The sequence below is a fragment of the Condylostylus longicornis genome, unplaced genomic scaffold (genome assembly GCF_029603195.1).
Source record: "Condylostylus longicornis isolate FDR11 unplaced genomic scaffold, ASM2960319v2 ptg000027l, whole genome shotgun sequence".
NCBI lineage: Eukaryota > Metazoa > Arthropoda > Insecta > Diptera > Dolichopodidae > Condylostylus > Condylostylus longicornis.
In genome coordinates this window covers 7,947,163-7,968,877 of record NW_026577996.1, presented here as the reverse complement: position 1 = coordinate 7,968,877, position 21,715 = coordinate 7,947,163, and the positions used below count along the sequence as shown (strand labels likewise).

General features: G+C 19.3%; 2 protein-coding genes across 3 annotated transcripts; one reads left to right on the top strand and one right to left on the bottom strand.

Moving 5' to 3' along the window:
* Nucleotides 1-238: 238 nt before the first annotated feature.
* On the top strand, nucleotides 239-4,650 carry LOC129607291 (serine/threonine-protein phosphatase 6 regulatory subunit 3-B). The gene is made up of 13 exons (XM_055518188.1): nucleotides 239-497; nucleotides 566-645; nucleotides 706-825; nucleotides 1,083-1,404; nucleotides 1,466-1,773; nucleotides 1,840-1,981; nucleotides 2,090-2,205; nucleotides 2,263-2,527; nucleotides 2,586-2,650; nucleotides 2,723-3,040; nucleotides 3,102-3,165; nucleotides 3,248-3,960; nucleotides 4,044-4,650. Exons 1-13 carry the CDS (start codon nucleotides 438-440, stop codon nucleotides 4,249-4,251), a joined length of 2,781 nt encoding a protein of 926 aa, XP_055374163.1. The 5' UTR covers nucleotides 239-437; the 3' UTR covers nucleotides 4,252-4,650.
* A 15,576-nt stretch (nucleotides 4,651-20,226) lies between these two features.
* On the bottom strand, nucleotides 20,227-21,530 carry LOC129607457 (peroxisomal membrane protein 11B). 2 transcript variants are annotated; one of them, XM_055518489.1, is made up of 4 exons: nucleotides 21,496-21,530; nucleotides 21,329-21,432; nucleotides 21,143-21,258; nucleotides 20,227-21,080 (listed from the first exon to the last, which is right to left on the bottom strand). In XM_055518489.1, exons 2-4 carry the CDS (start codon nucleotides 21,382-21,384, stop codon nucleotides 20,524-20,526), a joined length of 729 nt encoding a protein of 242 aa, XP_055374464.1. In that variant the 5' UTR covers nucleotides 21,385-21,432; nucleotides 21,496-21,530; the 3' UTR covers nucleotides 20,227-20,523. The 2 variants fall into 2 exon arrangements, with proteins under 2 accessions (XP_055374464.1, XP_055374463.1); XM_055518488.1 differs by having other exon boundaries at nucleotides 21,329-21,526.
* Between the last annotated feature and the right edge of the window lie 185 nt (nucleotides 21,531-21,715).

The window sequence follows — 21,715 nt, the reverse complement described above, 5'->3', positions numbered from 1 at the left end:
AATTATTAAAATTTAATATTTTTATGTTGTATAGGGTCGCAAAAGTAAGGGGACTCTGTTCTAATTTCTTTTAATTTTTATATTATTTTTCTATGAATAAAAATAATATATAAATTGTGAATAACGCTATTGTGAATATAATATTGAACACGAATAAAAAATAAAATATAAAATTCATTCTCAATTACAGATGTCAAAAATATTCAAAACTTAAACGTCATTTAAAGATTGAGTGAAAAATAGTGAAAATTCTAATGGCCACTCTTTTCAAATAAAAAATATTTTTTATATCGACTTTAATAAAATATCAATACGTAGCAGCTTAATTCTTTATTAATTTTTGTAGTAAATTAAAATAGTGAACAAATTACTTTGCAGTTTTATTATTTTTTTTATTCCAATATAAGGTAGTAAAATCACATTCACACATACGCATAATGTTTTGGGATAAGGGATATACGCCTTCACAGAATATCGAAAATTTGTTACAAAAAGATGTAAAAAATATAAATTTTTAAAAAATAATAATTATTTTTAATGGAATATTTTGTTTTTTTTTATATAGAACGTAGTATTAGAAGAGTTTTTGGACGATGAAGATATTCTGCAGGAATGTAAAAACCAAAAGAAAAATCTTATCCAGTAGTAAGTCAAAAATAAAAAAAATTGTTTTTAGTAGGTATTATAGTTTTTTTTTATTTATAGCTTAACTCGTCCAGATATTATTAAGAGACTTATTGAATTAACAATCACAGAACCACCAGAAGATGTATCCATAACACAACGCTTTAAACATGCTAATATGGCATGTGAAATTTTGACTTTGTAAGAAAAATTCTATTTTTAGTAAATCATTGTAAATGACAATAATGTAGGCTATCAAAATTGATATACATATTTATATGTACATATTTATATACGTAGTAACAATTTTCCTATAATATTTACAATAGGTACTTCTTATCTTGTTAGACTATATTTACATATATCACATTTAATTATATTGTTTGAGCTTTTATATTCTATTTTAAAGATATGTATATAGTTCTAAAATTTTTTGTGTTCTAATTTTATTTTTACAGTGGTTTACCGTCCCTTGACGAGAAACTAGTAGAGGATGAAGAAATATTGCAAACATTATATTCATATCTAGAAAAAGAACCACCGTTAAATCCTCTCCTGTCGTCATTTTTTAATAAAACGTTTAGTATGTTAATATCAAAAAAAGCTGAAACAGATTGGTTTTTATATCAAAAATTGTGCCTACAAGTATTGGAATTTATAAAATCACGTGGTAACTTTCTTGATTTAATATTTCGACATTTTGCTACATCAGTTATTATGGATTTACTGCTTCAAATTATCAGAGAAGTTCAAGGTGCACTTAAAAAAGATTTATATGAGGTAAAAATATTACATTTAATTATGACTCAGTAAAATATGATTTATATAAAATATTTTGTAGTGGCTTACGGAACAAAATCTTGTTGAAAGACTGATTAGCATGTTAGGGAAGCCAGAAGAGTCTGAAAAGCACAAAAATATATCTGAATTTCTGTGTGAATTAATACGATATGGAAGATCATTAAGACAAACCTATGATAATGATTCGTTTGAACAAAGTTTTGTAAATGGTAATTTGTTACTTCTTTCAATTGAGGATCATTCTGCGGTATCACAATTGGTTGACGTGATGTTATTACCAGAAGCAGAAGAAACAACCGTGGTCGCTGGTGTTAAAGTATTATTAACCTTGGCTGATGAATCAATTGTGTAAGTATTTTGATCATTAGAAAATTCGAGCGGAATATAAAACAAACTTACGAAATTAATTTTTAGTGAGGAACCAGCATCAGATTTAGCCTTGCAGTTAATAATGGATAAAGAAAAAGATAATCATGACAGAATAATTTATATTATTATTGATGTAGTTGAACCAAAAATAAATGACTTTCATAATCTTTTATCAAAGCCACCACAAGTAGGTCTAATTATATTAAGTTAAAGTATATTTACAAAATACATGTATTATGTACTAAGGTATGTATATGTATAAAATGAAATGTAAATTTTTTCTATTTCTCTACAGAGAAATCTTTCAAATATTTATTCTGAATTACCACCCCCCTTTGGATTGACAAGACTTCAAATATGTAGCCTTTTTACCATTTTAATTCGTATCGGTAACAGTAGGCTAATTGATGCGTAAGTGTAAAATATTGTGATTTTTAAATAAAAGCTAAATATATTTTTTCTTTCTAGAATATGTAAAACTGATCTATTTAATACTTTGCTCAAATTATTTAAGGAATATTGCTGGAATAATTTTTTACATAGTGAAGTTGAAAAATGTTTAAAAATTGTTTTTTCAAATAACAATAATAATATTAAGAAAAATAATCAAGCAAATTCGTTGCAAAAGCAACCGCAGGAACAACAACAACAAACTGAAAACAATGACAATGAAAATAGCAATGGTGATACGGTTGAAAACCCTGAAATAAATCCATCTGCCTTACAAACATATGTAAATAAGTTAAAATTTTATTTATAAACCATTTAGTTTTTATTAAAATTTTTCACAGGCAATAGTTAACTGTAGAGTTATATCAAAACTTATTGAATGTTGGATGTTAAATAAAGAAATGCAGTAAGTAGAAATATATAAAAGTATTTATTCCAAATATTGATACATGTTTATTTGCTCTTTTTAAATATTTAGGTCATCTGCAAAAGGTCGTCGTTTAGGCTATATGGGTCATCTTATTAAAATTTTTGATACAATCACAACATCAATATTAGAATCCGATAAATTGGGTGCCTTAATTGAATCGAATTTGAGTGAGGATGAATTAGAAAATTGGCGTATGATAACAAACAAAGATGAAGGTGAATTGATAAAAGACTTGAATACTCAAAAAAGAATGCTAGCACATTGTGATGCTTATGAATCAGCTGAAGTTTACACAAATTTAGCAAAGGAATTTCACAACGAAACCTTCCCGTCAGAACTCTTTAACGCTACTTTATCCAACTTGCCGTAAGTTTAGTTTAAATTAAAATATATTGTTTATTTATAAATTTTCCTAAACCCGTTTCAGAGCTTTTCTAGAAGAAGATGATGAAATATTTGGTGGTTCTTCATCTGCTGGAGTATTATATGAGGTAACTAATTTAACTTAAACAACATAATTTTAGTTTTATTTTTTGACGTATATTATTTTCCATAAATATTTTTTTATTTTAGCAATTTGTTGAAAAAACGAATTTTGAAGATGATTATTTGAATGTAACCGATATTCTAACGCCTGGATTATCAATCACCTTAAATCAGACATTAAAACAGCTTAAAATATTGGTAGATATGGGTGATAATGACAACGTTGAAAATGTTGATAATACAAATAATGAAAGTAATTCTAATAGTGATAATGCTACAGATGATGATGTAGTGAAAGGCTTAAAATTAAGTGATGAAGTTATGCAATTTTTTGCTGATTTTGATTTACATTTTAATGATGGCGGAGCAGAAAAAATTAGCAACGGTATCAGTAGTACAGAACAAGATTCTAAAAATTTAAATGAAATTCAGCAGAGTCAAGAACAATCGATTGCAGATAAATCTGATAATAACGCAAATTTTGAAAAATTTTGTAATGATAAGCTATCATCATTTGATGATGATGATAACTTTTTTAATGATACAAAAACGAATGCAGAAAAAATTATTGAAAGTATTGTTAATGATGATACTAATGATATTATTGGTGATGAAATGGATAATGTTATTGAAAGTGAAAACGATAATGGTAAAATACAGACTGATGAATATGATGATGTACTCGTAAATAAATATGGTGAAAATAATAGCTTTAAAAAAGTGCAAGCAGAAGTTTTAGATAATACTAATAATATTACAATTAACAGCGCTTCCAATGGTCCAGTTAGTGATGAATTTATGTAAGTAAAAATTTTTATATCCTGATTCGGGTTTTATTTTTTTTTTTTCGTTTTATTCAAAAAATAAAACTTTCGTATTCTAGACCAAAATCGTCTGCAACTGAAGTATCTGATAATGCTATAAAGAGTTCAAATTATTGTAATGATCATACTGAAAACGAAAATAATGCAAAAAGCTCAACAGCAAAAGACACTAGTTTTAATTCTAATGAAATTTGTTCTAATACTAATAAAACCGATGTTGATGGTGGTTGTGATGAAAATGCATCCGTTGTAGATGAATCGAGTTAATCTATGTAATTAGTAAAAAATAAAAACAAAAAAAAAATAAAAAATAAAAAAACACGTGTTATATAAAAAAAAGTAAACATAAAAAAAAAATTATAACTTTTATATGTATAATCTAAAAAAAAAACAAAAAAAAAACATAAAAAAAGTTAATGAAAAAAAAATATGGCATCTTGTAATAAATACCATTAATAAATGGACCAATTAAATTTCTACCCCTCCATATTTCCCTTTTATGAAAGATAAAAAGAAAAAAAAAACATAAAAACACAAAAAACTATAGTTAAAAAAATGATTATAACTGAAAAGTAAACGGTATGAACCGGAAAAAAAAATATTGAAACCATTATGGATAAAATAATTAAATTATTTTCCCTGTAAAACTTTGAAATTTTCTAAAAATGCATAACTAAAATTAATTATATTACTCAAGATGGTATAAATTATATTACAAATTACTTATTAATTAATTATGATTATAGAAATAATAATATTATATAATCTTTCCCTCCATGAAAGAGTACACGCAACAAGCCTTCTTAAAAAACAATTATTTTTTTTTTCTTTTTTATTATCAATTATTTTTTTAAATAAAATATAAATATTATTTTCTCTGTTTAGTATAAGGAAATATTAAATTAGAATAAATTTTAGTTATTAATATTAAATTTTGTATAGTTGAAATAATATAAAAAAATACAAAAAATATAAATTAAATAGTTGTATTTTTTTGCTGGTTCCTTCATTTGAAAATAACATAAAATAATAAGTTGTACAATAAGTGTTTTATGTAAATGTACAACTTATTATGTAAAGAATAAAATAAAAGTGGAAAATAATACAAACTTTTTAAAATTCATTGAATATGAATTAAAATTAAAAATGTTTTAATATAATTTTTATTTTTCTAAATAATAACAAAAACATAATAGCTATTTCCCTTTTTTAAAAAAAGTTTTATTCTTCTAGAAAAAAAAAGATAAAATGTTACAAAATAACAATTAAAAAATAAATTGAAAAGATAATTTTAGATTTTTATTTTTATTCTTTTGTTTCTTTTCTTGCATTTTGATTTAATTTTTTCAAACGAAAGATAGAAAAGTGTAAGTTTAAAACAAAAAATTTATAAAAACAAAAAAAAAAAAAGAAATAATCAATTTCAAAACATGTTAATTAAATGTGAAAATATAAATTTTGCAATTATTTTAAGTACATTTTGTAATAAAAAATTAAATAAGAAAAGAAAAAAAAATTTAATTTAAAAAAAAAATTCTAATGTGATGATGCAATTTATTAATAAGAATTTTTTAATTTATGATTATGCATAAATCGTAAATATTATGTCAATATTTAAAGACATAATATATAGAATATACTAAAAAAAAATTAAATCAATATAAACGAAAAAAATAAATACATAAAATATCCTCTTATACTTAAAATTATTATTGTAAATTAAATAGCTTAATATATAAACTATATGATAGTTGTTTTATAACATTATATACAATATTTTGAAAACATTATACATACTCAAAAATATAAGTAACAGCGTATAAAAACAATAGTTAAAATATTTTTATTTACATTTTAAACATTCTTTTTATTAAATACAATCAATTATTTGTAATGAATCTTGTATTTTCTACTTAAAATTATTTATTTATCTTAAAAATCGTATGTTTAGAAGAAAACTTTATTTTAAAATTAATAATATTTGGTGTTTTTTCTTTTTTTTTTTTTGTTTCACTAAAAAATATAATTCATATTTATTTATATAATTTCGATTTTATTTGTTTTTGCTTCTTAAAAAAAAACAAATCTTTCCAAAGTAATTTATAAAATTCTACCAACAAAATTAATTTTTTTGCTTATTCTCTTGTTAAAAATTTTTTTTATGTAAAATATTTGTAATATATATTTAAATATTTCAAATTAATTAAATTAAATACCTCAATTTATTTCAATAGTAAAAAAATTGAATAAATTTATTGTAATCGTATTGATGATATATATTTTGCCTTTAATAAAAATTTTTGTAGTACACAACCTGAAATAAATACAAAGTAATGAAAATTTAAAAAAAAAAAAAATTAAATATAATTAATTATTAATAGGGAATTATTGAAATAAGTAAAAATGAAAAATAATAATTATTGTAATATAAATAATGTAATAAAGTTTACATTTATAAAAAGAAATAATTTTGTTTTTTTTGTGGTTTCATATCAAACTTAAATACCATGTAAATGTAATATTTAGAAAAGAAAGCTTTTTACTATCAAAATTTTTAAATAAAATAGTTCAAAAATTTAATAATAAAACAATTAAATATTAATATTTAAATGAATAAAATTTAAAAATTTTTTTTTTTTATATAAAAAATTATTGATTTACCTTTTATATATATATATATATATATTAATTCATTATTAATAGAAAATCATTGTGATCAAAATCTGGCTTTCTTTTTAATGAAATCACAATTTAATAATTACGCATACTTATTTATAATTAATCTAATTCATTAATGATATTGTTCCTAATCAATAAGGTTGTATTATTATTCAAAAATTTATAAACTTGTAAAAATTTAATTACATAATTTAACTTTGCTTTTCTTTGATTATATAAAATATTTTTCATTATTTACTTTGCCTTTATTTAACAATTTTATTTTAACGAATAAAATTGGTCATATTGTTAAATTTTTTTTTGTTGTCCTAAAACTCTATTTCTGAATATTATTTTTTAAACAATTTTTTACTTTGGAAAGAAGTTAATATTATATTTTTTTTTTAAATATTTCATACTTATTGTTCGTATAACAAATTTTTTCAATTATAATATTGTAAGAAAACTTTTATATTAATTTTTTTATTTTTAAATTTTAATAAAATATTACGCTCACATTAGTGTTATAAGTATTATAATATTATGTTCTATAATAAAATAATAATGGCAATAAAATCAATTATAGCACTATATTTTAATATTCATAAAAGGAATATTAATCAATTTTTCAACGAATGTTTAATATAATATCAACCGAACATGTAATACAAGAACAAAAAAAAAACATTAAAAATAATATAAAAAATATCTATAAAAAAATAAAAACAATATTTTACAATAAAAGCAATAATTTCAAATTACTATCTAGTAAAACAAAAAAAAAAATTTCAAAAAAAAAATAATATTAAAGAGAAAAAAATATATACATACATATTATATTAAAATTTGTAAATGTGTCAAATAAGTCAGAATTTAAAAATTATTTTAAATAATTTAATATAATATATATATATAAAAATATAATATATAAATATCAATACATATATAAACAAGAAAAACGAAATGTGATTTTACAATTTCCTCCCCTCTATAAAAAAAAAAACTTAAATGTGTTAAAATAAAACAAAATAAAAATAAATAAATAAGTGTAATTAAAAATAAATTAAGGACAAAAAATAAAAAGTGTAATTTGTTGAAAATATTTAAATTTTTGCCTTTGTATTTTGTACAGGTATTTGCAGTTTTTCTATTTTATAAGAATTAATTATAAATAAAAAATAAAATACTAAATATTAAATAAACAAAATTTTTGCAGAAAAAAAAAACTTAAACAAAAAAAAAAAAAACACATAACAATACAAATTTGTATGTATATATATATTTACATAAATATATATGTATGCATTTTTAGTATAAAAATAATTGAATTAATTTATAATTAAAAATTTAGAGGAAAGAGTTGAAAATTAATGTGAAATATAAAACAAACAAACTTGCTTCTATCTTTCGTACAATACCATATACATAATTTAATAATTTTAATTAACTTGTTTGGTTTTTTTTTTTTTTAATTATATTTCAATTTTAAAATTAATTTAATTTAAATTTTTGTTTTACCAAAAAAAAAATAAAAGGGAAAGATCGTACCCGGATCTCATATTTTATTGCATTGACTTAAAAAATATGCAATGTTTTCTGCAATTTTCAATAAGTGTTTGTAAATTCAGCTAATGCTTTTCAATTTTAAAGTTTGTTTTAAGTAAGTTTTTTTAGTCTCGTATTGCATTGCATCGAATTTTATTACAATAAAATCTTTCATTACATTTTTTGATATTATTCATTCAACAATTTAGTTCTAATTTCAAAGCGCATAATTGCTAAGATATGTTGTTTTTAAACACAATTTAAAAACTTTTAAATTTTTGATGTATTGTATATTGTCAATGATATGATCAATTATTGTTTGAATAAATCGAGATCGACTTTCCGAAACCGAGAAATAAATAAATTTTCTAAATTTTTCCCTTTACTTTTGTTATTTGTTTCAGTTCATTCTCTTTTGTTTAGTAAAGCAAAAAGGAATTTTTTTTTTTAAACTGCAAAATCATACATTTCAATAAATTTGTTATATAATTGCTTTATAAACATTTAAAATACATATATAATTATATTTTCATACATATATAATTTAAATAATTTTTTTTTCTTATATATATATATAAAGAAGAGAAAACAAAAAAATAAAATTAAATAATTTTTAATCTACACCTCAAAAAATTTATCTTGGAAATCCGTATTTATTCAATAAAAATAATAAAGTGCATAATCTTATAAAATGTAATTAAAATAATATTTAAGTCATATATATATGTAAATATATATAAAAACACAATATATATATATATATGTATATATAAGCAAAATAAAATTAATTCTTTGTTATTGTCATATCATATTTTGTATTTAAAGTAGTAAAGAAAAAAAAAAACATATAGCTAAATAAATAAAATTTTAGTATAAAAAAAAAATGGAAAATAAATATAAAAATAATCAAAAAAAAAAAGTAAAACAAGATACATAAGTATAAGTATATTTCTTTTACACCTACTTTATATATTTAAAAACCAATAATTGTGTGTTTTTGGTAAATCTCTCGCAAACAAATGAGTTTCATAAACAAGTAAACCAACAATATTCATAAATACAAGCAAATTTCATATAAGAGTTGCTCCTCTGCAAATAGAAAGCTAAAAACAAAAAAAAAAAAAAACCGAACTAAATATTTAATTTTTTTAATTTTTATTTAACAAAAATGCAAATGAACACAAAATAAAAACATAAAATAAATTCACAAAATCTAAAACAGAAAAATATTAGTAAAAAAATTTAAAATATAAAATAAAATAAATAATAAAACAAAAATGATAACACTAATTTATAATAAATTAAATTTTAAATTTAAGTTTCTCGCAAAAATAAAAGAAAACTTGCCTTTTTTTTTGTAATAAAACACTCCAATCCTAATTATATTTACTTTAATATTTTATAAAATATATACTTAATTTATGTAATTGGATAAACAAAATATGTAGTATATATACATATGTATATTTATGTAAACAGATAAGTAAATAAAAAATGTTAACAATACAATAAATGTATATAAGAGAATTCAAAAATTAAATAACACAAAAGAAAAAAAAAATCAAATTAAATCAAATTTACCTAAAAAATATTTTTATTTTATTTAAGATAATTTAATTTTATTTTGTATGAAATTTGAAAAAAAATATCATAATGGTCAATATCGTAATAATATATTTTAAATTTAAAAATTTTTTTTAAATATGTATATTTTTCATATGTATGTGGTAATAATAAAAAAATATTAAAATTTTAGATTAATAATGTGGTGACTTACATGCTAAATGACTTAGCCTTAAGAACCTACGTGCACAATATTAAAGCCCAATGTTGCAAAAAATTCCAAAGAATTTTAAGAATGCAAGTTTTTTTTTTTAGTAGAACTAACTAATATTTTGCTAACTTAATACAGCACAATACTCGATATTTGGTTAATCCAGAGTTTGCCCGAGAAATATTCAAAAATATTCAAAAAGATCACATTGATAAAGTTTGTTTTCTTCAAATATAACATTATTTTTTATTGTCGACTTTTTTGTACTTTAATTGCATTTGCATTGTTTGAATTTTCAATTATTACCATTTATAATTATAATTTTTATAAGGCAATGTATTCTCTCAAATTTTTCAAATAAATTCTCAATTTGGTCAATGATTCACAAGTTTCCCCAGTTTCCCAGTTCATGTTCATTTATTTAATCCCCTGTTCATGTTAATATATTGAACTTGTTAAGAACGCATATATATTAAAATTTTTGATTTTAACCCCCCAAAATAATATTTGTGAGTTTGTAAGACATTACATTAGGCTATTTTATTATATTTTTTTTTATTATTACCGCATATTCACATATTTAAATATGTTTATATTTAAACATTTAATTTTAATTAAAAAAAAATTAGTGCCTCATTTTTTTACAATTTTTCTATTTTTTAATATTATAATATTAATTTTTTTTTTAAATTAATTTCTTTTATATTTACTTTATTTGTATAATATTTGAAAAATTATAGAGCTATTTTTTATTAATCATTTGTCAATGATCATCGAATAAATAGAGTGTCTAGGCGAAATCTATTCGAATAACAATTAACTGCTATGAGAATTATACAAAGTTCAATTATGCATATTTACATATTATGTATTTGATAATATGACAAAATCAAATTGAAGTAATCACCATACCGATGTACGGCGAACAATTTTCAAAAACCCAATATGGGCTAAATAATTCAAATAACACTCATTATTTAACACATTATTTTAAAAATATACAACTAATTTCAATAATAGGGGGCATTAAATCATTTTAATATAATTTTGTATAACAATATCATTTTAACTGTAGCATATTTTTTTTGGTTTGGTAAAATTATTTTTCACTAAAAGTAATTAAGTTTAATTTTTTAATTATTTATATATTTTTAATTTTATTAAAAATTATCCATTTTCACAAATTATTATTTTTTTCTTTAAATATTAATAACGACCAATATTATTTTATTGAGATATGAAATTATTAAAATATGTATAACAAATTTATGTTAATTATAATATTGTACAATTGATTTAAAAAAAGAAAATAATTTTTAAAAAAATATTATTATATTTTCAGCTATGTTTATTATTCATATTAGAATATTTTAAAAATTGCAAAATATGTTTTTTTGTTGTTTTATTAATTTAAATTCAGTTTTTTTTTTATACGTATATAAAATTAAAAATTGCAGGAAAGACCTAAAATGCATTTAAAGTATTATAATATTATACAAAATTTTGTTTTATTTATATGAAAATTTATTGAATATAATATATATAAAATTATTTTGTTCTATTTAAAAAAAAATGTTGTATATATATATATATTATGTATCTAAAACAAAAAGTATAGGGAAAACAATGAAACAATAATAAAAATTATAATTCTTTATTGTTATATTTTATAATTTTAATTTTTTCCTTTATCTAATTTTAATTTTACTATCATTAAACGAAAATAAATTAAAATAATAATTCGTACATATTATTATAATTATTGCAATTAAATATTATTGGTTAAATATCGTACAAAATTATTCTATTTAATTAAGGGCCTATTATCTATTATACAAATGGAAATTAATTTGTTTATATCGTTTTTTTTTGTTTTTTCTTGTCTTGATTGAAATATTTATGCTGGATAAAATTAATTAAATTCTAACTATCGATAATTATAAAAAAAAAAAAATTGCTCAATTAAGTTTATAAAAATAAAAATATTAATTTTGAATTTGATAATTTTTTAGTATTTAAGTTTATTCTTTATTTAGTAATATTTTATACATATATGTATTTTTATCTACTGGTATTGTACTAAAAAATAATGTATAATATTTGTTTTGTATTTGTATTAAAATATACAAGATATATTAATGAATATCTATTAAGTATGATTGTGTACCTCCCTTACTTACTTACCGGGTGAGGAAAAAGTAAATAATTTTATTTAGAAAGAATTTTATCAGATTGATTATTGTGTTTCTATTAATTTACTTTTGGAAGCTGACCGATTATTACGTTTTGGAAGCTGACCGATTAAAAAAATTGCAATTCTGATTTTAAATTTAAATTTAAATTGCAGAATGTAAAAAGAGAACTACACAATCTGGCTGATAGAAAGAATAAAATATTTAATTAAAATGAATTTCACTGTTTCCATTTTTTTTGTTCCTATTTTTTATGTTTAATTTGGTCAAATATTTTAATTATTTTTTTTTTGTATATATCGATTAAAAAATTTAATTTTTATGTAAATTTTTATTAAATTTTGAAATTTTTATATTTATATATTTTTTTTAATTATTAACGATGAAGATATATTTTCTGTATTAAAAATCAATCATAAAAAATTTAATATATGCTTTATTTGAATTTTGTATAACAGTTATATAACAATTTTTTTTGCCTTATAATAAATTTAAAATTTATTTACATGTTATTTTAAAAATTTATTAATTACATGTTTTGTTTTTTTTTTTAATAATATTTATTATTAATATTATTATTGTCATGATAATTTTGTATTTTTATATTTTTAAAAGAAATTCACAAATAATATGTATAAAAAAAAAATATTAGTATATATATGTATGTATTTATATATTTTAATTATAGAATGGCATATCATGGCTTCTAATATTATTTAATAATATTAAAATTATAAATTGCATTAAATAAATAAAATAAAATTAATCAGAAATAATTATTGGGTTTTACACAAAATTACACAAAATAAACAAAAAAAAAAAAAAAAAAAACGATATTATGTGTTCGATATTAAATGTTTTTTTTTTTAATAATATTTAAATAAAATAAAAACTATAATTAATGCAAAATTATAATAAAAATTTATTCAAAAATTTTTTTCTAGAATCATTTTATGTAATCAGAAAAATTAGTTTTATAAAGTTATATTCGATTTAATAATATAATTTTAAAAATGACAGAATCCCTCCCTAGTTATTAAAAACGACAGAAACCCTCTTATTAATTATTGAATTACTTTTCGTTCTTATTTATTAATTATTAATTTTGTATAAAAATATTCACAATTTTAACAAAATCACTGCTAAATTTGGAAGTTTCATAGTATGTAATGTATGCAATCAATTTTTCATTCAAGATGGGTTAATGTTAAATTTTTTGAATTTATTTCCAATACATACTAATTTTTATTAATAAAGCATCAGAATGGTAGCTTAAATTTTTACTTAATAATAAAATAATTTTCGTGTATTATGAAATTTTTAATTCCGAATTTTTAGCAAAAATTCGGAAATTACATATTCTATTTAATATTTAATTTTCTAATACTAAACCATAATAATATATTGGCCAAGATCGTGTTTCTCGGTTATTTTACTCGCAAAGTGCGAAGAAAGTGGATCGTATTGCGTATCTAGTTTTTTATTTTGTCATTTTTACTTTGTTTTCAAAGATGATAAGATTCTTCAGTTGATTTTAGATTTGAGAAAGAGAGCGAAAATTTTGATTTGAAAGTGAATAAATTGCGAGACGATAAAGCTAGATAAACAATTAGATTAATTTTATTTTGATCCCTAATGTATAAATTAAAATTATAAGAAGATCTAAATTAAATTTATTGTTTTATTTTTTTTTTTTTATTTTTTTCAAATTCCAGTAGAATAAAGAAAACAATCATATCGGTTTTTTTAATATACACAAAATACAAATAATAAATATATTTTTAATATTGAAAATTTCTCTTATATTTATGTATATCTCTTTAAATTTTGATATAAAAATTATAATTTTTTAAATATTGTAATTTAAAATAATAATAACAATAATAAATTTTATTTTAATTTTGAACATATCGTTAATATATATAAAAACATTTTTAAAATATGATAGCAAAATGATATACTAGAAGAAAAGCTTAAATTTTTATGTTTTTTTTTTTAACTTTTTCATTACAAATTTTAGTTTTCTTAATTCTGAATTTTTTCTTAATTCAAGAATATAAAACATTTATTAATTAGATTATAAGTATATATATATAAATAAATTGGTTGATTAGATAAAAAAATTATAAATTAAAAAAAAAACAAAAACAAAAGAAAAATGTATGCCAAACTTTATAAAATTCTCAATAAATGAAGTGCATAATTATTCAAAATAAATAAATAAAAAATTGCCTTATATTTTAATTAAAAAGTTCATTACAATATTAATTAAAATTATTGAATAATATTGTAAAAAAAACTATTTATAAATATTAAAAAAAAAAAATTATTTTATTGTTTTCTTTTTTGTTTAATTTTTTTATTTTTTTTTTTTTTAAAATATTATTGTTTCTCTATTAATTGTAATCAAAATTTTTTTAGTACATACTACAATGTTTCCAAAGATGAAAATGTAAAACATAGTATTTCTATATAATATGAAACAAAAATATCTCAAATAAAGCAAAAAAAAAAAAAGTAAATAAATAAAAAAAATTTATTATAATTTGAAATATATACGTATAAGCATAAATATATAAAATATAACAGTTTTTAAAAAATTCCTAATTAGCACGGAAATAAAATATATTAAAAAAAAATGTAAAAATAAATAAATTGTGGATAAAATTAAAATATATATATAAATATATATTAATTAAAAAACTTAATAAAGAATCCATTGAAAGCAATTAAATAAAACAATAAAAAAAAATAAAACTAGAGAACTAAAGAAAATTTTTTTTTTGTAAAAACAAGATGTAATAACAAAAAAAAAGCACTAAATTTGGAAGCACGAATATTTTTTTGTTTTCAATCACTCTCAATTACGTATTAAAATTAAAATCATTATTAAAAAACAGAATTGATTTTAAATTTTATATAAGTAGCCAAGTTCATAGATTTGAAGTGAATAATTTTTGAGCATAGACTACAAATATATAAACCTTTAGTGTTTCATTTCACGCCTATTCATTACATAATTTTCACTCTTTCATGAGTGCAAGTAAAAGTACAATATTATATTTTTGTTCAATTTTCTCTCAATTTTTGGAGAATGAGAGAAAATAAAAATTATTTGTGTTAATTATTGAAATTTCACAAATAATTTAATTTTGTCGATTTTATTGAATGAATTTTTTGGATTGAATTACAAAATTTCTCAGAATCATGGCTTGTGTAAAATTTTCTAAAAATGAAATTCGTGCTTCTGTGTAATCATGTGAAATTTTAATATTTATTTTTTTAAATATTTAATTTTTATATTTGTTATTTTAAAATTGTGAATTTTACATACTCTCAAAGTTTCTTAAAGTGAATTTTTAATATATGTATGTTAAACAAGTATGCACATTAAAATTTAATTAAAAATTTTTTTTTGTTAAATATTTTGATATTTCAAATTTGATTTTTTTGTGTTGTATTTCGCATATTTAATTGAAATAACGAATATTTATTCGTTATTATTTTTTACTTATATATGATAAATTTGAATTAAAATTAGAAAATTTCTTTAAATTTTTTTTTAATTTTTTTTTTATTATTATAAGTACTGTATGATCTCTCACAGAATTATATTTAAAAATGTAGAATCACTTTTTGATGACGAATGGCAAAAACTGAGATTATTTCAACATTAAACCAAATTATTTAGTCTTGTGCACGGATTAGTACGTATTTTTTTTTTTAAATAAAAAATTATTGTAAAAAATATTAACGTTTCACAAACACACTATATTCATTAATATAAAAATTTAAATAGTACAGGTTATTCTTATTTTCACATTTTATTAATGAAAGTTCACAAAAATCTAAAAAATAATATACATGAAAACAAAATTATTTTATAATTATAAAAAAAAAAATTAATACTACTATAGGGTACTTTAATTAAATACCTCCGATTTGGCAGTCATATAATATATATATATATATATATATATAGACATAAATTTTATTGTAGGCTCACATAAAATAATTTTTTACAGAATCATTAAAAATTTTTAAATTGTTTATAATTATTTTTTTAATAAATAAAGAAAAATTTATTCCCAAATAATAATTATATAAAAATTTAAATAAAAAATTATTTCTTATATTTTTTATTATTATTTAATTTTATATTTTAGTTGTTCGAATAGTAATTTTAATTATTTCTCAATAAATATATATATATATATATATATATATATATAAATGATTGCCGTCAATAAAAATGTTCTCTTTGAATTATAGAAAAATGTAAATATAATAAGAAAAATGTCATATTATGTAATATATGAATTATCTTTATATGTATATATATAATTTAATTTTTAAATATTATTTAATTAAAATTTAAAAATTAATTTCAATTCACAGCCATATGGTTATATCCTTCTGAAAATATAAAGTGTGTTTTGCAATTTTATTTTATTTTTTTCAAAAAAGTTTTCTTTCTTTATAGAAATTTCTGAAATGGTCATAGAAATTTCTGAAAATTAGGGTCAAATGAAAACTCTCTACGGATTTTTAATAATTTCTGTCACTATAATATTATTCCAGTTTGAATGAATTACAATAGTGAGAAGGATACATCAATAAATATTAAATAATTGCCCCAAATTGGGTACTAAACAAATTATTCGTGTGATTGTAAATTTAACATGAATTTTTTGAAATTCCTCAATACTAAAATATGGTCGATTTTATTGGCGAAATGTATTAAGGATTGTTTCGCTTTTTTATTCCGTTTTTATTAAAAAAAAATGTAAACCTAATTTTCGATTATTGTGAATTACTATAAGTGAATTCGGCGCTATCCTTACACCATAATGTACTTGTAGTTAATTGTTAACAATAGTGTATACTATTTGTGCATTTCAAAGTTCGAAATCAAATAAAAAATATACACTTGTTGTCAAATTTCTTGGAAAAATACTAAAAAGAGTCTTTTCCAAATTATTATTAAATTTTTTTTTTTAATGTTAATCAGAGTTATAAATAATAGATTCTGAAAATATTTTTTTAATATGATATTTTTAGTTGTTCCATCTTCATAATTAAATTAAACTTTTAAAATTGTTTTAAAACACACATAATATTCATTATATACCATCATATATTTAACCTAAATTTTTAACTTAACATGCTCATATATCTTTTATAATACTATTTTATTATATTCATTTAAGAATTGCTTTCTGTTTGATATTTATTTTCAGTACACATAATTTAAATATAAAAAATATTGTTCAATATCTTAATTAAAGAATTTTTTAAATAGAAAATTTATGTAATGTATACTTACCTACCTAATTTATATTTTATATTAATATTATCTATATATACTATAGTACTTTAAAGATTTGTACAATGGTTAACTTATGTAGTATTATATCATTAAATTATATACAAAATATGCATAATATACACACATTACATTTAAATTATTATATAAAAATAAAAAAAAAAAATAATTTTGTTATGTGAATATTTTGGAATTAATATATATATATATATACATATTACATAGTTTGTAAATTAATAACAAATAATTATATATATATGTATATAAACATAAATAACTTTTAAAATAAAAATTACCTGTGAATTTAAAAGAAAAATATAAAATTATATTTTTTTTTTTTATAAACACAAAAAATACATAATATTAAAATTCAGAGATGAAAACGAGAAATTATTTTTTATTAATTAATTAATTATTTTTATTTTTCTATTGTTTTAATTTCTGATTTTTTAATATGTACTTATTATAAATAGATCCAAGGCACTGAAATTAGTGTAGCTATTTCAAATAAGTAATGAAAAAAAATTATTTATATAGAAAAACAACAACAACAAAAAAAAAATTAAAATATTATATACGTAAATACAAAAAAAAAATGCTTTTTATGAAAAAAAAGAAATTATAAAATTTTTCAAAAAAAATTAAAAAAAAAAATACAAATTATAAAATTAAAAGAAAAACAACCGTGAATGAAAAATTTCTCTCTTAAATTGTTCAAAAACAAACAAGCAAAAAAAACATTGTTCAACATTTCAAATATTTTCTATTATTAATTATTAATTATTATTAAATATAAATAATTTATCAAAATTATATTGTTGGGTACCTATATACATATACATTTTATATACTTATTTTTAATTATTTTTAATAATGAGATTTTTTCTTTCTTTATATTTTAAAATTTCCATTGAAAAAAAACACCATTTTAATTTTTCTTCCAATTTTATTTGAAGAACCCGAAAAAAATCCAATAAAATTAAACATTAAACCAAAAACAAAAAAAAATATTGTGGAGCACAAAAATTGATTTTATAATATTAAAAAAAAAAAAAAAATAAATAAAATTTTAAAAATAAAAAAAAATTAAAAATTTCAAAAAAAAATAAAAAAAAAAAATTAAATTTTTTTTTTTTTTTTTTTTGGAGGTCTTTTCTTCTTTTTAACGAAGATAGGCACTGTTCAAAATATTGAAAAAAAAAAACATTAATTATAATTATAATTAATTAAAAATTACTTTTCTTTACTGCAAATAAAAATTCTGTGATAGAAAATAGAAAAAGTTATTGCAGCAAATTATAAAAATAATATTAAAAAAAAAATTGTAATAATAATATGAATAATATAAAAAATAAAAAAAAAAAAAAAAAAAAAAAAAAAATTTATAATTATTATAATTTCATATAAAACAAAAATAATAAAAAAAAAAAAATATAAATGTGAAAAAAATTGTAACGCATATTATAAAAAGAAAAGCAAAAAATGTAAAAAAAAAAAAATATAAAAAAAATAAAACTATGTCTTCATGCTTCTATAAATAAAATTAAAAGAAAAAAAATTAATAATTATTTTAATATTATACAAGCTGTTACCAATACATTACAAAGAAATTGCTACGTCCTCATAATTGCGATCAATTGACTCTCCCCGTGATACTCGAATTGATCAAAAGGGAAGCTTTCGAGGGACTGTTGTTCTTTTTTTTGTGTCGAAGCCCATGGCTACATGTCAAAATTTACAAATTCGAGTATCACACATGGCTCCATGTCAAAATTTACAAATTATACATTAATATTTAGTAAAACAAAAAGAGAGATTCCAGTTTAGGAATTACTACCAGGAAATAATATAATGTTAAAGACTACTTTAATAATAAACAAAAATATTCGTTTAATGTCCTATTTTGGTAATTAGAATTGATTTCTAGAATTATATTCGCTTTTGATTGAAATTATTTGTAGATTATATGGGCAAAACTCATATTCTTATATTGTGAGACGTTATACAAGACATTAACTTTTCTTGTTTTTATAAAATTTCGAAATAGAAAAAAACAGAAATTGTTTGTTCTAAAGCTGAGGAGATATCTTTTTGTCTTACAAATCTACATTAATTAGTTATTTTACTTTTCCAGATTTTTTATTTTCCATTTATGGATCTTTATATTAAGACATAAGTTAGAGTTAAACCAGAAAAATATATAAAATTTTCTTTCTTAAAAAATTTATTCCGGAATTTAAAGAAAAAATCATTAATTCATCTTCTAACTATTCTTAATAAAATTTGTCTCAAAAACAATCTAATAAATTTCGAAGTACAAGTGTTATTTTTTTTCATCTACAAAATTAATAACATTGCTATTTTCTTAAAGTTCTTAATATGGAATTGCAAATAATACATGTGTGTATATAAGTACATGTACAATTTTTATCTTATCTAAAACACAAAGTGATTATATAATGGAGATGTATACCAAAAAATAAGCAAAAGTACAAGATTGTGACACCATAATAATATTCTATTTTAAAATCGTTTAATCAGTTAGTTGTATGACTGTAGTTGAACTTAAGTATAAGGAATATGAGTTTGACTAGAATTTAGCCAATAAAATGTGATTTTACACACATTAAAGCAATTAAATATGCTAAGTCATGAACTTGAATTGTATATGTACTATAAGATGTGATTTTAAAATGAAAAATTACAAGATAAAACCAAACGATAAGTTTTAATTTAAATAAATTTATTTTGGCATAGTCAAAACAAAAACAAATTTTTTATTTCTCTCATAGTTATAAAAAATAATTTATTATTTTAAAAATAACCCGTCAGCAGATTTTAACTGCTTTTTTCAAATACATATTTTAAAATGTTTCTTAGAAGCATAATAAATTTTTAGATTTATTTGTGAGTAGGTAGGTAGGCACCTACCACATACATATATCCCTTTTCATAATTTAACAGTAAAAAAATTGGAACAATACATAAAACTACAGAACTTAACAATATTTTTGAACTATATATATATATATTTAGTATAACTTTTAAGCTGGTAATAACTTAGCTTTTGGCTGAATAAGTGCAACTAATCCTGCTGCACTTGACAGAATACCTAATATTCCAATTGTTCTTGCGCTTAAATTTGTATATCCTAAAGCTGTTAATGGAATGAATAAATCGCATACATTTTTTATTGTGTCTACCGCAACATCTTGATGACCTAGCATAATACCATATGAATATAAAGCTAAACGAGATAAATCTCTGGACGACGTAATAGATAAAGGAACCCTACTTCTTGTTATTCCAACTTTACCACATGAATTGTGCAAATCAATAAGTCTGTGAATTTCATATACATCTCGTGCTAAATTCATAATTATCGATAACAACCAATATTTATTTGCGATTTTTCCCCATTTTTTAGGATTTATGTTTTTAAATAATCCAGTTCTAGATAACCATATTATATGATCAGCTAAAAGAAATAATGATTGTGATAATTTGCCTATCGTCAGTGTTATACGAAGTGCAATATCTGGATAATGAGATGATTTTAAACTTGAATAAAAAACATCAAGACATTTCCCAAAACGTAAAACTGGAAATATGAATAAATTATATTAAAACTTTAGTTATATAAAAATTTATAAATTATAATACGTTTTCTAAAGGAACTCAGTATATATTCCAAAGTTTTAAACTGATCGACTGTTATTGGGCTGGCATGATTTTGTTCCAAAGAATCCCAAACAGCTCTTGAGAAATATTGTATTAACCTATTTTTGTAATTGTAAATAGAATATTATTCAATTTTAGTGGGTACTGAACTCTAAAAATATTTTTTACCTTGCAATTTTATCACGACCAATACTTTCACTATTTAATTTAATCCAAGCTTCCATTTTTATAATTAAATTGGCATCAATAAATTCTTGAATGAGGTGCAAAGTCTACATTACAAAATATTTTTATAGCTAGGAACAAAATTTTTAACTTGCGTTGTTTTTTATTACCTCGTATTCCGAAAGACCGTAAAGTGCCTATTCAAATAAAAACATCAAAACATAAAAAAATCTTATAGAGAATTTTTTGACAATTATTCTAGTGTCAAGTACTATTACCCTTTAAACATTTTAAAATAATTGATTTTACATGTTTGTATTTACTTTTTGTACTTGACACATTTTTAAAATGACACATATTTTCATATATGACAGCACATTAGAATAATGA